The sequence below is a fragment of the Salvia splendens genome, chromosome 4 (genome assembly GCF_004379255.2).
Source record: "Salvia splendens isolate huo1 chromosome 4, SspV2, whole genome shotgun sequence".
Lineage (NCBI taxonomy): Eukaryota > Viridiplantae > Streptophyta > Magnoliopsida > Lamiales > Lamiaceae > Salvia > Salvia splendens.
This window is the reverse complement of record NC_056035.1, coordinates 6,786,309-6,801,987: the sequence shown is the minus strand read 5'-3', so window position 1 is coordinate 6,801,987 and position 15,679 is coordinate 6,786,309. Positions and strand designations below refer to the sequence as shown.

General features: G+C 35.9%; 1 protein-coding gene and 1 pseudogene across 6 annotated transcripts; one reads left to right on the top strand and one right to left on the bottom strand.

Moving 5' to 3' along the window:
* The first annotated feature begins 1,427 nt into the window (after nucleotides 1–1,427).
* Nucleotides 1,428–7,131, top strand: LOC121798228 (deoxynucleoside triphosphate triphosphohydrolase SAMHD1 homolog). 6 transcript variants are annotated; one of them, XM_042197134.1, is made up of 20 exons: nucleotides 1,569–1,691; nucleotides 2,085–2,161; nucleotides 2,420–2,457; nucleotides 2,593–2,615; nucleotides 3,150–3,256; nucleotides 3,333–3,384; nucleotides 3,465–3,549; nucleotides 3,931–4,021; nucleotides 4,445–4,480; nucleotides 4,588–4,655; nucleotides 4,753–4,815; nucleotides 4,928–4,983; nucleotides 5,059–5,132; nucleotides 5,207–5,299; nucleotides 5,623–5,724; nucleotides 5,872–5,952; nucleotides 6,039–6,130; nucleotides 6,237–6,252; nucleotides 6,580–6,690; nucleotides 6,777–7,131. In XM_042197134.1, exons 5-20 carry the CDS (start codon nucleotides 3,161–3,163, stop codon nucleotides 6,891–6,893), a joined length of 1,233 nt encoding a protein of 410 aa, XP_042053068.1. In that variant the 5' UTR covers nucleotides 1,569–1,691; nucleotides 2,085–2,161; nucleotides 2,420–2,457; nucleotides 2,593–2,615; nucleotides 3,150–3,160; the 3' UTR covers nucleotides 6,894–7,131. The 6 variants fall into 6 exon arrangements, with proteins under 6 accessions (XP_042053064.1, XP_042053063.1, XP_042053068.1 ...); XM_042197133.1 differs by having other exon boundaries at nucleotides 1,573–2,001; XM_042197130.1 differs by lacking the exon at nucleotides 2,085–2,161 and having other exon boundaries at nucleotides 1,428–1,691.
* Nucleotides 7,132–7,362: 231 nt separating this feature from the next.
* LOC121798227 lies at nucleotides 7,363–13,974 on the bottom strand (annotated as a pseudogene).
* Nucleotides 13,975–15,679: the final 1,705 nt, after the last annotated feature.

Here is a 15,679-nt window from a genome sequence, read left to right as displayed (position 1 = left end):
CTACTATTAAAAACATTATCTAAAAATGATTGATGAAATTGAAACAAACTGAAAAGATATATGGATCTAGCTTTAAAAATTGTATAAATTGTATTCAATCATTAAAGGTCGGGCATAAAATTAGTAGTACATGAATTTCAAAGTTTTGAGTTATTGATAAATGATCATAGTTTTACGTAATACTAGCTTATAGTAATACGTAATAAATATACCTGAACCGAGAAAATCACAAGGACAGTTGGTATAATTAAATGCATCTTGATACCGTTGCCTTAATTAATTTCGTACATGTGTGATTTCTTGCCTTCCAAGATTTAGCCACACGCCACTTTCCTTTCCAAGATCTAGCCACAGATCACTTTCCTTTCAAAGACCAGTCAAAGTTAGGGTTACTTCATCTATATATAGAGCGCATATTCAAAATTCTTGAGGAAAACCGAATTGCGATCAATTTTATTGAAGAGAATTCTTGAGTAAAAAGCAGAGAGAGAATTTAGTTGAGAGCATGGAGAATAGTGATTACTCGTGTGGATCTTTGTGGAACCAGAATCGGACGACGAGTGTTATGGTTATGGATGTGGAATTGGGGAACCATCTCAATCTCAATCCATCCCTAATCCCTGCGGCGAATGTGCGCAGCCTGTGATTCGGTCGTCGTGGGTGGGGCGTTTCGTGGTTTACTCTGACTTGGAATTTACTTGTGAGGTATTTGAAGGCCTGTGTTTCGATCTGTGGCGATGCGGCTTCCGGCGTCGATCAATTGGGAGTCGGTGTGGCCCAAGAGTTTCGACCCCACCGATGATGATTCTTTTTCCCATCTGTGCCCAACCATGAGACCGCCTACGAGTTTGATCTCATTCGCGACGATGCAGCAGCGCGGAGGTCATGGGCTCGGAGCTACTGCTCTTCACTTCCGTTGATCTGCCGCCGTCCAAGGCAACCTCTATCTTTGGGGACTTTTCCGCGGGGATCAGTCTTGCTGCCTCTGAATACTTATTTACATTGTTTTATTCGGTGCATAATTTGTTTAGATATAATTAAAACTATATATGCAGTGTTTGTTTAGAGGTACAGTATTATATAAAGAAAAAAGTGGTTTTTTACTCAAATCTCTAGAATTAAGGAAAATCAATTTTATAAATAGTAAGTAGTATGTAGTAGTAGTAGTAGTAGTAATTAACAGTTTAACACACACGAAGTAGTAATATTTTTGGAATATACTGTACCAATGTTTTATATAATGTGGTGTGTGATAATTTTATTTTTTAACATTGTACAAGAAACCCAAAAGGGGTAGAACAAGTTTTGTGGAGGTCATGGTAGAACAATGAAACTCGAGGGCTAACTTGCAAATTCAGAGTGTCGTATCGTACGTGAGTAACAATTGGACAGCTTTTTGGCGGCATCACCACCACGATTGAAGCACCACTCCAAATTCCAATATTCCAGCATAAATACTCCTTCCCCTTCATTTCAATTATTTTTTCTCTCTCTTCAACTTCTAATTTCTGTCGCAAGCTCTGTTCTATTCGCTTCAGAAATCGAAAATTTCAGAAAGAGAGAAAGAGAGCATGGGAGCTAACTACCTCAAGGAAGCCACGAGCGATGGCCTCGCGCTTTCTTCCAGAGACGAGAGAAGGTTCCTGAAGCACGTCCACGATAACGTTCACGGCAACATCTATCTCGATCCTGTACTCTTGAGCTTTCGTGCACGTTTTAATTTCTCTTCCAGTTAGTTTTTTATGTTTGTTTGTTGCTATGCATACTCTAGCATCTATCTTCGTTTTCGAAGAGTGCGAATTCGAAATTGCGTTTAAAACGTTGATATTTAGTTCGTCTATTTGTGTTTATGCGGGAATCGAAGTAATAATTGTTGTATCGCGTTTGTTGCTATCTCTGGCGTTTTTTTGTCACCTGAATGCTGCGTTTTGCGTGTGAATGTGTGATGGAAGTTGTATCTGTAAAACTGCGCTTTCTGGAGCCGAGATCTTTGAATTTTCCGTTATGATTTATGATTTTCGTTTATATATATGATATGTATGTATATCTGAGTGATATGAGACACAATCATACATTTGGCGCAGATGATTGGCCGGAGACTGTTCGGATTAGTTTTGGCCACAGATTGTATGCACGTTCATGCATAAGCACATAAGCATCGGTATTGCTATAGCTATCACATATATGCTCGGTTTAATTGAATGTAAGAGGATGTGAGAAAATGCTAGTGTGACTACAGTTGAGGTTCAAATATAAGGCAACTTAGTGAGATTACGACATACATTTATATGTTACAGTTACACATGTATTATCTAGCTCTTATGCAGGTCTATCTAGTAGGAAGTCTTATGTGTTAGTCACCCATATCCTAACCAGTTATTAATACTCGTTTTCATCTTTTTCCACCTTCCGGTTGCAGCTCTCGTTGAAGTTTATTGACACAGAACAATTTCAGAGGTAAGTCATGAATGGTCCTCCTTATTCTGTCATTTTTTCCTCATGCAGAAATAGGCTCTGTTCTGATTCATTACCTACATTACTTTTTAATTCAATTTCAATTCGTTATTGACCGAATTCCTTATTGTGATGCAGACTTCGTGATTTGAAGCAGCTAGGTGAGTTTTGTAAACTGTTGCTGTGTAAGTTTGATATACCATTGAGGCTGTGTTCTATCTTGCATGTTTTTTCTTAAATATAAATTTATCTGAAAATCCAGAATATTATCAGGAGCCTGGAAAATGATATTTTAAGTAGTACTATTATTTTTTTCCTCATTTGGAGTTAGAAGTGGGTGAATTGGGGATCAACTCCGTCCCTTACCCTTATGGCGAGGCATACCACTTAGTTACAAGGCTTATGGTTCAACCTAAATCTAAGGAGTGACTAAATATGCTGACTTATATGGATCCTGATTAGCTGTTTCCTGATTCACTAATTTACAATCTGTCTCTTAATGATGCATCTGAAATTGATTCATTATGTCACAGTATGTTAACTCATTGAATAGTAACTTCTCCTTAATCATATTAGCAGTTACAAGTATTTTAATATTTCAATTCTAGTCCTATTTTATTCTATTTTGGACTTTTATGATCAGGCTTTTGTTGTCTGACCCATTTTGTTCTCTTAATATAAATATGTATGTATAGGAGTGTCATACATGGTCTACCCTGGGGCTGTGCATTCTCGCTTTGAGCATTCACTTGGGGTATATTGGCTGGCTAGTGAAGCTATCAACAGATTGAAGACTCATCAAGTAATGAAAATGGTTTTGTCAATGTAACTATACATCTTTAACTGAGATAAGGGACTTACTCATGCTATCTTTCTAGGGCCTGGAGCTTGACATTGATAATTTTGACAAACAGACTGTCAAGATTGCTGGTAAATTAATGTACTGGTTTGACATTGCTCTGTTACTTGCATCATTACCATTCACTTGTTTGCTTGCTGGTTGTGTGTAGGTCTACTACATGATCTTGGTCATGGACCATTCAGCCACATGTTTGAGCGTGAATTTATTCCAAGGGTTCTCCATGGCCTGAAATGGTTAATTCATACATCATTTCCCCTCTTATCAATCTTTTGGTGCACTGCTTCGTTTTAGCTCACCTGTTTATTCCTTAAAGTTTGTGGTTATCTTGAGATCAAGCCCTTAGTCCCTTACTAATTATGGTTTTGGTAATAAGAATTGCTATTGCCATGCTTGATAGAATTTTTAAAAATTATACCCAGCGACTCATGGCATGGGGATTTCTTGGTGCTAAAGTGAACTTCATGTGAATTTTTCCTGGAACTGTAATTTATGCATGCATTAACCGTATTTTTTCCATTTCAGTTCTTTATTACCTGAAACCTTTTGGACCTTGTTGGAAGCTGTTCTCAACTGCTTAACTGCTAATCAAGTTAAATACGGAATGATTTCTGCAGGTCTCATGAAGAAATGTCTCTGAAGATGATAGACTATATTGTAGACGAGCATAACATCGACATTGAGTCTGACTTTCTTAAGAAAGTGAAGGTTTGATTTGCTAAATATTAATCTTGTAATCTTAATGTTTGTGTTTTAGTAGGTAGAGTCGTAATTTTTGTTATATATTACAGTGAAGGTTATACAGTGTTCACAACTTGAGAATGCAAGCTGGAACTCTAGTTGGTACCACATTTCAATTGGAGATTCTGTATTTACCTAAACTGATAACAACTTCACAGAATGGGGAATCAAAATAATAAAAAGAAAATATAAGGTAGAAAAATAATACTACTCCTATATCAGAAGAAATGGTATCTATTGTCTAATATGCCTATAAGAGATTTCAGAATCTGAGCTTTAAAATCCATCATATTTGAGCTCACCTAAAAAAACCATAGCCCCATAATTCTGTTCTTTTTCTTTCACAACAACACTCCATGATTCTTTTCTTTTTTCTTTTTGTGTTGCCAGGAAATGATAATTGCCTCTGAGAAGGATGAATTTAAAGTAAGTATTGTGATGAATTGGTCTCAGTATTAACAATATTGTTTGGCTGTAGTTAAAGCTTTTCTCTGCCTGATCTTATAACCATTGCACTGTTGATTTTCATTTAGAGCTCAAAAGAAAAGAAATTCTTATATGACATTGTTGCTAATGGACGCAACGGAATTGATGTTGACAAGTACATTTCTTTCTCACTTCACTTCCTTCTTGAAACATATGCTGTGATGAAATGTTATTTTGGCGGGAGTCAGAAAGTAATTACCATTTGTCTGCAGATTTGATTACATTGTCCGTGACTCCAGGGCTTGTGGTTTGGGCTGCAACTTTGAGTATCAGAGGTATGCTTCAATATTTTAAAAAATTATTGAAATAGAGGAGACATGTATTTAGGCTTCATGAAAGTTTTCCTTTTAGCTCTTCCCATTTTCCAATTAAAGCTTTCACTTGCAGAGTCTTGGAAACTATGAGAGTGATAGATGATGAGATATGCTATCGTGCTAAGGAGTGTAAGTATTTGTATCTATAAGTTTATTTTCTTGTAATATCCTTTAAATTAATATATGCCTTGCGTCATATGTCAGATCTTACCATTCACAAGTTATTTGCTGCTCGAGCGGATTTGCACCGCACTGTCTATATGCATGCAAAAGTGAAGGTGCCTGATCCATACTTTCTTGTTATTTTGTGACTTCCATCTGAAGCACATAATCTCATAATGAGTCTTTTCAGGCAGTAGAACTCATGCTAGTCGATGCCATGACAAAAGCAAACGATGCTCTTCAGATTTCATCCTACATTAATGAACCAGCTCAATATTGGAAGGTTACTTGATTTTCATTGATTAGTCATAGTACATAGTAGTATTAATTACTCTCTCCGTCCCAACTAAGTTGAGTCGTATTCCTGTTTGGGATGTTCCAACTAAGTTGAGTCATTTCCTTTTTTAACAAAAAAACAAAACATCCCATCACTCTTACTTTATTCCATATCTACTCTACTCTCTCTTTATCTTTCCTACTTTATTCTTCTCTCCTACTTTTCAACACAATTTCTTAATTTCCGTGCCCAAAATATTTGTCTCAACTTAGTTGGGACGGAGGGAGTAATATTTTTGGCTTAGAGTTCTATTGATAATGGCATTGCAGTTGGACGACACAATAGTAAAAACAATTGAAACTTCTACCTCCCAAGATCTGAAGGAGTCCAGAGATCTGATCCTCCGTATCCGGAGAAGGGATCTTTACCAGGTTCTTTTCTGTTTCAGTTCACTTTAAGGGACTCCATTCTCTTATAGTAGTTTACATGTAAAATTCTATTTCCTTGTTTTCAGTCGACTGTGCAATATTTTGAAGATATGTCAATACTTTTCTTGTTGCTTGAAAATGTTTCTACAGTACTGCAATGAGTATTCAGTTCCAAAGGAAAATCTTGAACACTTTAAAAGTGTTACTCCTCAAGATATAGTTTGCTCACAGGTCCACTCATGTCTCATACTCAGTTTAATAAGTATATCATGCTGGTTAAAGATAAGAAATTACCGAGGATGATTAATGTGATGCAGAATTCTGCTGACGCAACTCTAAATGAGGAAGATATTGCAGTGAGCAATGTCCGGATTGATCTTACTCGTGGAAACAATAATCCGTTAAATAGGTATTTCAGAATATTCAATTATGTGTGTGGACACTCTCATGTAAACTATAGTTTTCATCTAAATCTACTTTTAACTTATCTTGTGGCCATGTACTCTCCGTAACAGGATCAGCTTTTTCGAGGTACTACAACTTTCCTTGAAGCTGAGAAACTTGTTTGCCTCCATTATGCTAAAAATATCTGTTCTTGTCATGCTACATCTCTTCATTTCTTGTTTTAGCTAAGTAATAAATGACCAATTAGAGTGTTGAAACCTATAAATTTACACACTACCACAGTCATATAAGTTCTGTGCCTTATAATTAGTAATTGTAGACATGGCATGCAATCAACCCAAGAAGGTGGTCTAGACAGTCAATATACATAAATCCTCTTAAAAATTGCATTGATTTTGATGAAACGAGAGTTCGCTTGTTAGAATATTTATACGTTGTGTTGGTATCTCCCAGGATTATGACAGCACCAGAAAAATCAGTATTTGTGATGGTGCAATCAGTCATTTGCTCCCTACATCTTATGAAGACATGATTGTCAGAGTTTACACCAAGAAGCCTCACCTGGTGAGAAAATTATATTTTCTTATGGAAGTTTCCTTGATAATTGTATGATAACTTTTGTGTACTGAATTCTACCGAAAAACGTACAGGTGGAAGCTGTGGCTAAGGCCTTTGAAAACTTCCAGGTGAAGACATACGGGGTGAAAACTCAAGTCCATGAAACTCCCACGAAGACGATGAAGAAGCGGTTGAGGTACCACCACTAGGTGGTCTAGACTGAATTTTGTGCATATGGTAGCTGGAACACGTACATGCAAATACAATCCCCCGAAGATCAATATATACACAAGTAGTTCTGAAAAGTAATCTTTGCATTTCATGCATCTTCAGTCGCTTACCTAAACAATGTGACCCCGTGGTAATATTTTTGCAGAACTGATGAAATTACACTTGTTAGACACTGCACATTGCTTTAGCATTAATGAAGAGTGCACCGTTGGTATATATCTTCCTTTATGTCATAGGGGGATGTCTGCTCTTAAACCACCAAAATGTTTGTTAAAAAGGAACGAAGCTACACATTTTTTCTGTAAATTTAAATACCACCAGAAATCGTAATCATGGTCCATGTTATGTGATATAACTTTGATGTTTAATCCATTTAATCAGTATACTGTCGCATCAAATAAAACAGGCACGTTCTTGCAAAAACAGTTTAGAATTTTGCAAGAACCGTGAATCATGGTAAGACCTAGGAATTTCCATTAAACAAAGTTAATTATACATTCACTAAAAAAGTAAATGATGTTAAAAAAAAAGAAGGTTTATATTCTCTGTCCACTTCCCATTATACTGATGTGGATTCTTAAAACTGACAACTGCCGATCTTTACATTGTAGTTGCCATCAATATACATCGAAATTCCCTAAAATACTGTGTTAAGTTGTTAACACTAATGCAATGGCTCTAAAATGTAGGTCAGAGTCTGGTCAAATGTGTTGATATTCACCATATGTTCACTTCATCCATCAATGTACACAGCAGGGGTCAGGAGTCCGATTTACATGGGTCTTCATTTGCCTTCTTAAACTCTTAACGTTAGTAAACTGTGAATTCTCCTTCTCAGACTAGAAGCTTCCGCAGGTCTGAACCATTGCTTTCCGAACTGATAATGAATAACTATGTGCAAAAGTTGTTAATACTGGTAGAATAAGTGTGATGAACCAGAACAAAAAAAAATGAAAATAGAGAGATCAGGCGCTTCACCAATAAAACGTTCCATAAAGAAAAGAACAAAAGGCCACAGTCATATTTGTTTTGTTGTTGAGGCACCTGTTTCACAAAGAGAATTGAGGCAGTTGTGTTAGTTAAATTAACAGGTCTACTGAGATAGTATGTTGTTACAGAATTGCATCCATTCAGAAAACTAAGTTACTTTTACTCTCTTATCAACATCTTTAGCTTAACAATTTTTTCACATATGAATCAATATGGTTGAATTGTCTTAATGATCCATAAAACACTCAGGTTTATAAAAAGGTATACATATAAAGATATTTAAAGAAAATTATCAAACAGCACATTGCAGAAAATTTTAAACATGCCATGTGTATCCTGCAATGGTACAGGAGTAGAGATTCTCCAGAGAAGACATACAAAATTTCTTTCTAAGGAAGAAGAACTATACCTCAATTACTTTCTCTTCAATTCTTCGAGAGAGCCTGTTCCAGATATTCTCTGCGATGGGCAGTTCAGGCAGCACTTCTTCTTTTTGTAAAAACTTCCACTCTTCTACTAGAAAGCTGCCAGATGACAAATCATGGTGACATTTGATAACAAATAAGGTTGCAAGAGAAATCAATTGAATAACGTGATGTTGATGACTTCGGCCAAAAGGTCAAGTTAACATAAAGCAAGCCAACTAAACAAGCTGATCAAAAGTGACAATTTTTTATATGAACTACAGGTGGTTATTAGGAATTAGGAAATACAATTATTTGCTAGCACTCTGATGATAGACAACTCTACATAAACAGTAATGTTTTTGCAAAGGCATACAGCACATGCTGAATATTCAACTTATTATCTGGTATAGCTTAAATATGCTCCTATGATTAAGAATATATTCTATAGTACTTGGAGAGAACCAAATGAGATCAGAAAATTTAGATAAAAGAACCATGAACAAGTTCTATCATTTAATCGAATATATTACTGTGCAACCATAATGAAGGCATAAAGCAAATTGCATATACATTGAGGCGCAGTTGATACTTGCCATACAGCACAAATTTTGTCTCTCCTACCAATTTAGGTAACATGTACTCTTAAGAAAAATTTCAGGGTACCTACGGAAGGTAAACTGTCTAGACAGTAGACAGTCTGAAACACCAATCATATGAAATGCTATAAAATATACTCCCCCTTTGCCAGCCTTGTGGTTAAATTAGAAGAGGGACAATGTTCCTGGTGTTGCGCCAAAACATTACAAATTATAATTTTCTTCCAGTATGATATCAGATTTAATATCCAATATAAATGTCCCATAAAAAATATTGTAAGTACTGTTATTATACACACTTTGACAGTCTTTTAGCAGACTATCATTTTTTATGATCTAAAACCAGTTTCTGTGACCAGTATAATAGTGTGTCTCATGACATAACCAAAAGCAAAATCTACTGACCTCTTCACATTACTGAAAATTGACTTGTTGGAATGAAGTCTTAAAGAATCCAAATGCAGTATAATTGGCCCCGACCCGTCTTCTTTATTTGGTATGGATATAATAACCAAGCTCCAATGATGACTAGCACAAAGAGATAATGCAAAATATGGTCACTGAGGTAGCCTTGGCATCTACTTATAAGTGTCATTTTACAGCTCGCTCAATTTTAGTACAGTATGCAAGTAATCATCACCCATTTTAGTACAGTATACATAGAGATGAGTGCTCCCAGAGTTTCAGAAACTACCTTTGTCAGAACATCCTGTTTCAACTTCTCATAGAAGTATTGAACATGTGATAATTGTATTTTCTTCTAGTACTTGGAGTTGGGGATGTTGGTTTCTGCAAATATCTAGACAAAATAAATCAGTTAGTGAACTATCTAATTACAAATTTACAGCATCTAACCTGCAGACCCAAGTGATAAACAGTTAGCGTGCAATAGCAGTACCATTAGTAAAGAAGTTGGAGAATGATAGGACAACTACAAAATTTTCATAATTTTTGCACAAGAATTTTATTAAGCAAGTCTCCCACTAGATAGGCACTTATTAGTAGTAGGACTTTTCCGTGGTTAGAACAGGATTAAAGCATTAGGGAGTATAATTAATAATCGAGATTAACGATGACAGACATGAAGACAACTCGTGAAGGATGAAAATCTTAATGATAAATTAAATTATGGCATAGGTTAAGTGAACATGACAAGCACTTTAGCAACAGAATGATACCAAATTGAACCACTAGTCTTTTTTTTGTTTCTTTTTTCAAAATGGTTTAACAAAATTCTCAGCATTGACAATTAATGGTCTTATAGCTTAGGGTGGCAGGAAAGTATCCAGATTATATCCATGTAAAAGCTGCAAGATTTAGTGTTAACCAAGCTTGGAGACAACTCAAACAAATGCAGTAGAAGTGTAGAACAAATAAAACTAGAACTACGAGCTCAAGTTTCTTCATTTTATAAGGTAAATGTAATTTAAATTACAAAGTTGCTAGCAGCACATAAAGTGGACTACCAACTGTCAAATGAGTTTCTATGAAACATCAAACATGCTAACATCAGCTCAGAGATCTCAACCTTAACAGTACTATCAATTAAACAAAGTAAAAAGAGGAAAAGAAGATGAATAAGGTTGAGGTAGGAAACATAAATATTCATCAACATTTACAGGAACCATAATTACTGCCAGTCATATAGTTACGGACTTATGGCCACAAGCATATTGACAAGAAGTAGTAGAATAACTAACAACCATTTATTGAGCTTACCGAATGTAAAAGTTCATGATTGGTGATGATAAGTAAGACTCAGGAGCCAGGCATTCCATGTCCAGGTAACAGATTTCAATGGTTTCAGGATCATCCCTATTTTAAGACGCAGTAATATAGGATGCATAAGACTAAGAAGGAACTCTATAATATTATTAAAGAAGAATCCAGCATTCTGTGAAACATATTGCAGTAAGACGGTACCTTGATGGGTAGTATATGCGTGCCTCTTTACTGCTGAAACAAATTAAGAGGAAGGAATAAGTAAATGCTGATCCCAACTACACATACCATGTCAAAGCTTTATGAGAGCAGGCATCACGGTTACAATATTGCTAGATTGTTGGCGGATCTATAGTATACCTTAGACCCACTTGGTCTGTTTCATCTACTACATCGCCCACAAGTTCCTCCTCTTCATCTACTAGAACAAAACTTCTCCGCTGAAAATTATACATTGGCTTATGACCTTGTGTTGATTAATAATAACAGGCTGATAAACAAAATACACTGCACCACTCTAAACAAACAGATACGAGCATAGAATAGAATTGATCAACAAAGAGGCATATACAAATTAGATAGGCAACACAAAGAATAACAAAAGGATACAAGAGAATAGCACTAGTAGCTATATTGGCTATAAAATATTTAGATAGATAGGACTTCGGACATACTCATCAATTTCCGAACATATTTTGCCAGCAGAGTTCTCATGGATAACTTGACTAATGGCTCGATTCCAGCCATCATCCCAAGATTTGCATATTATAGTCCCCTTTTTAAATATCTATATTAGTTCTAATTACAGGACTTCATGGCTGCCTTAGAAAATATCATCTCAAAGGTTTAGATGCCACCAAATTTCAGCAACAAGCCAAGAAAGCAGTAGGTACACCCAAGAAAGCTTGCAGATAAAAGTTATGTTAACAGATATTGAAGTGTCACAGTGTTGTTAATTTGGCGCCCGGGTCGCTCGGGTCGCCCGGGTCGCCCAGGTCGAGACCATGACCGCCCCAACATGGGTGGGTTGATCGAGATGCATGGGTCGCGCTGGGTCGGGCGTTTCCGGCGGGGTCGACCGTTTCGGGTGGGTCGAGCGTTTCCGGCGGGAGTGTTTTTGCTTTTTTTTTTTTTTACAGAGATTGAAGGAAGATGATGGAGAAGAGAGAAGAGAGAAGAGAGAGGAGAGAGGAGAGAGGAGAGAGGAGAGAGGAGTATAATTATGAGCCTTGGGAATAGAGTACACCATTTGTCACTATTCATTTGTTTAGTGGGATTAGGAAAATATAAAAAATTGACATAGTCACTTTTTTAGGCAGCAATAAAAATATTATTTTACCAAAATTTTTATTAGTTAAATTAAATTCAATATATTTATATGGATATATTGTCAATCCAATGTTTGGAGTATAATTTATGGTGGAAAATGAGTATATTATTTTAGGAATAAATTAATATTTGTTCTTCTATTATATAAACGTTTCGAGATTCAAATTGTACTATTTAAAGTTTTATTATTTTATTTGTATAATAATCTATTGTATTAATCAAACTATTTATTAATTTTTCTGTAATTATTCGTCTCATATTTATATAGGTTTGTCTACTAATACATATTCATTTATTTTTTACTAATTTTTAAATTAGATTTCACATTCCACTCCTATTTTATTATAAGTTAATACTACATTCAAAATGACGCACATTCATAACTTTTTTCTTTTGACATTTTCAGACAATGGTTTCAATTATTTATTTTGTGTTATACTTATGACTTATGAATTGTTTTGATATTTTGATAATTTTTATTTTCCACTTTATCTCTATTCACATGAATTACGTCTACATTTATATTATTTGATATATTATAAACATTAGAGTAATATATTTATTTGATTTAATATTAAAAGGCAAAAAAAATTAGCCTAGATTAGTGGGTCTCTCGACCCAGTCGACTCATCGACCCGCGACCCGAATTTTCACCTCATCGACCCGGTGCGACCCTCGACCCTAACAACACTTCAAGTGTGTGTGTGTGTGTGTGAGAGAGAGAGGAAAGAGAAAATAGTTGGGGAAATGGGTATTTTAATAATTCAACACAGAACAAAGTGAACTCACAGTGTTCCTTCTGGTGTTATGTAGATGTAGACTATGAGCGCTACTTTCCCTACAAAACAACAAAAGGAATATGTCAAGATTATGCAGCGTCATTTATGATGTGTCGCTTTTTTTGTTAAGAAAAGTATATTTCTCATATTGATTCTGAAGAGTCTTCAGAGAGACAAGTAAACAAATATCAGATTTTGGGCTCAGATACACAATAGAGGGATCGACAATTCCACAGCACAAGTAACACCAATGAATCTCCCTTAAAATAAATAAATAAATAAATAACCCGATGAATAATTATCTTTAACTGAAACCCAGGCCCAAATTCGACATGAGACAATAAGATCTTTGTTCATCAGAAACAAAACTTAACAGATCTGACCTTTTCCATTATCTCTTCCTTGATTTTACCTCCAACACTTCCATTTCAACTAATACCTTAACCCAGAACCTGCTACTAGCATGAGATCCATATATATTCATAAAAAATGCTTGCATGTGTGTATGTAGAATGAGAAAAAGTGCAAGCCCGACACAATCAAGCAGCAGAAAACTAGCAATGAACTGGAATGAGGGGATCTATTCACAATTATTGGTCAGATCACCAGTTACAGACTTACAGCTGGAAATTCACATTCACAAAAATGCAGATGTGTTGTGATGGGTAGACCGTAGATGTGTAGGGGAGATGACAGAGTAAAAGGTTATGATGGCTCTGAACCATTACTAGGGCCCACAATAGAACAATCATTTCCACCGCAATAGAACAAACATTACTTACTTTTTGGTTGAAAGGCAAGAAACATCTTTGTCAGACGGATGAGATGATGAATTAGAAGCACGGATTCCTTGTTTCTCGCCATTGGTTTGCTGCTGGTCACCAATGTTTGCTGAGAGATGATTTGGAGAATTAAAAGGTGTTTGTCTTGATGATAAATCTTGCTTTTGAGTTATCTGAGCTAAAAATGGTTTGCGCTCTCTGATTTTTTTGTGATCAGATTGATCCAAAGTAGATAATTCTTCTTCGGAACTGTCGTTTGCCCTCTGTTTGAGAAGGAAAATAACAAATGAAGGGGATCCGATACCAGGTTATCTCATTGAGTAATCAGGACAATCAAGTAAGTCATGACAAACACATACTTCAGTGTCCAACTTGCTGCAGAAAATCAAACCAAATTCTGAAGCAGGAGCTCGTAGATGTGATAAGTCATCCATGCACCTACAAAATACAATACACTAGACTTTGACTTTTGGTCTTAAGATCAGGTAAGATACTTAATCATTCATTTGATTTTCAGAAAATGAATACGATCATTTACATACCAAAACTTAATCATACTGTTCATATACATCCCACCCCCTCCATTTCATAAATTAAAGTTCAATTTACAACACTCTATTTTACTTGTTTCAAAGCCCCAAAGGAAAGCTTTTTCACTGCACCACATGATTCTCTCCCGAAAGCAAATTCAACATATTAATATGTGATCCTCGAAAAAGAAATGCTAAATTAAGTTATCCAAATTATGGGTCATGTTATGCAAGTAAGTATGCATTCATACACATTTTCTGGGTATCTTTTGAACAGCTTCCAGCAAAATGTAAAAATAAAGTTCCTTCGGGTTCGGGGACTCCAAGCAAAGAACACCATTTGTGTTAATAGAGAGATCTAGGGTTCAATCCCCACCATCCCCCTTCCCCGACTAAAAAAATATATTAAAATGATTATATATTCAAACTGAGTTTTGAACCCAAACTATTTTGACAAAACAAAAATCAATTCACCCTCTCTGTTGTATCATAAACTTTCATTGTGTGTGTGTGTGTAGCTAAGAAGTAGCTAACATTTTCATTGTGTATAGGTGAAAGATCACCATATTATGTTAGCCAAAGTTTGTGAGAGCAGTAGGCCTAATAGTTACACCCACGAGAAAGAACAACCAGAGAACAAGAACAACAGGAGGAATATATAATTGGGCAAATAAAAAACCAACAGCGACAATAACATCATGCAACCTCACCATTGCCAATAGACTCATCGGCTGATATTATCGACTTCCTGCATTTTAGGTTATCCTGAAAAGAAAATATCATCACAAATAAATGACCAATCATGTAGCGATAACAGGAATACCATCGATAGAGTCCCCATACCAATAGAGCAACTAAAAAATAAACATGGCATTAATTTCGAGAAACCATATTCAAGCATGAGTTTAGAGGCAATATAGGACACCAGGTGAGGTAACAGAAATTCACTTGAACTAAGTTCTGATTCTTTTATCCAAACTGGCAGACTTACAATGCCATCACCTATCCAATAATTCATTATGATGAGATCACTTTGATAGAATGCCACAGCATAATGTTAAACAAACCCAACTATCATCATCTCTTAAAAAAGCTATTCCTCTCCTATTTGATTAATTTATTATTTCCTGCTCTATACATACTTTTGATGAAATCCTGGCAATTCCTATTCAAGAAGAGATATCATCAATGTCGTATGACCAAATAGTTTCGGTTCTCACAGACAAGCACAGCGGCGAAAGCAAATAGATCGCAACTAAAAAAAACAACCTTTTCAAGCTTTCAGCGCGCCAATTCCACTTCCATCCTCTTAATGTAAGCTCTCAATTTCTCGCCGCCGTCGGGCAATCTATTCATAGTTTTGAAATTCCCATCCCTCTAATCTTCTCAATGAGTTCTTCATCAGAGAGATGCCTGAAGCAGTTAAGCGGCCCCGATTCCCCCTCCTCGTCGTATCTGCCGGGTAGCTTATCGAAGTCGAGGTCTATATCCACTTTTCTTGTTGGGTCGTGATACCGCCGATCTCACACACGCACGAACGAGGAAATAAAGCACGCAAACGATATAACGTGGTTCGGTGATAATCCACCTACGTCCACGGAGAAGATGACCGGAATCTTATTGATGGAA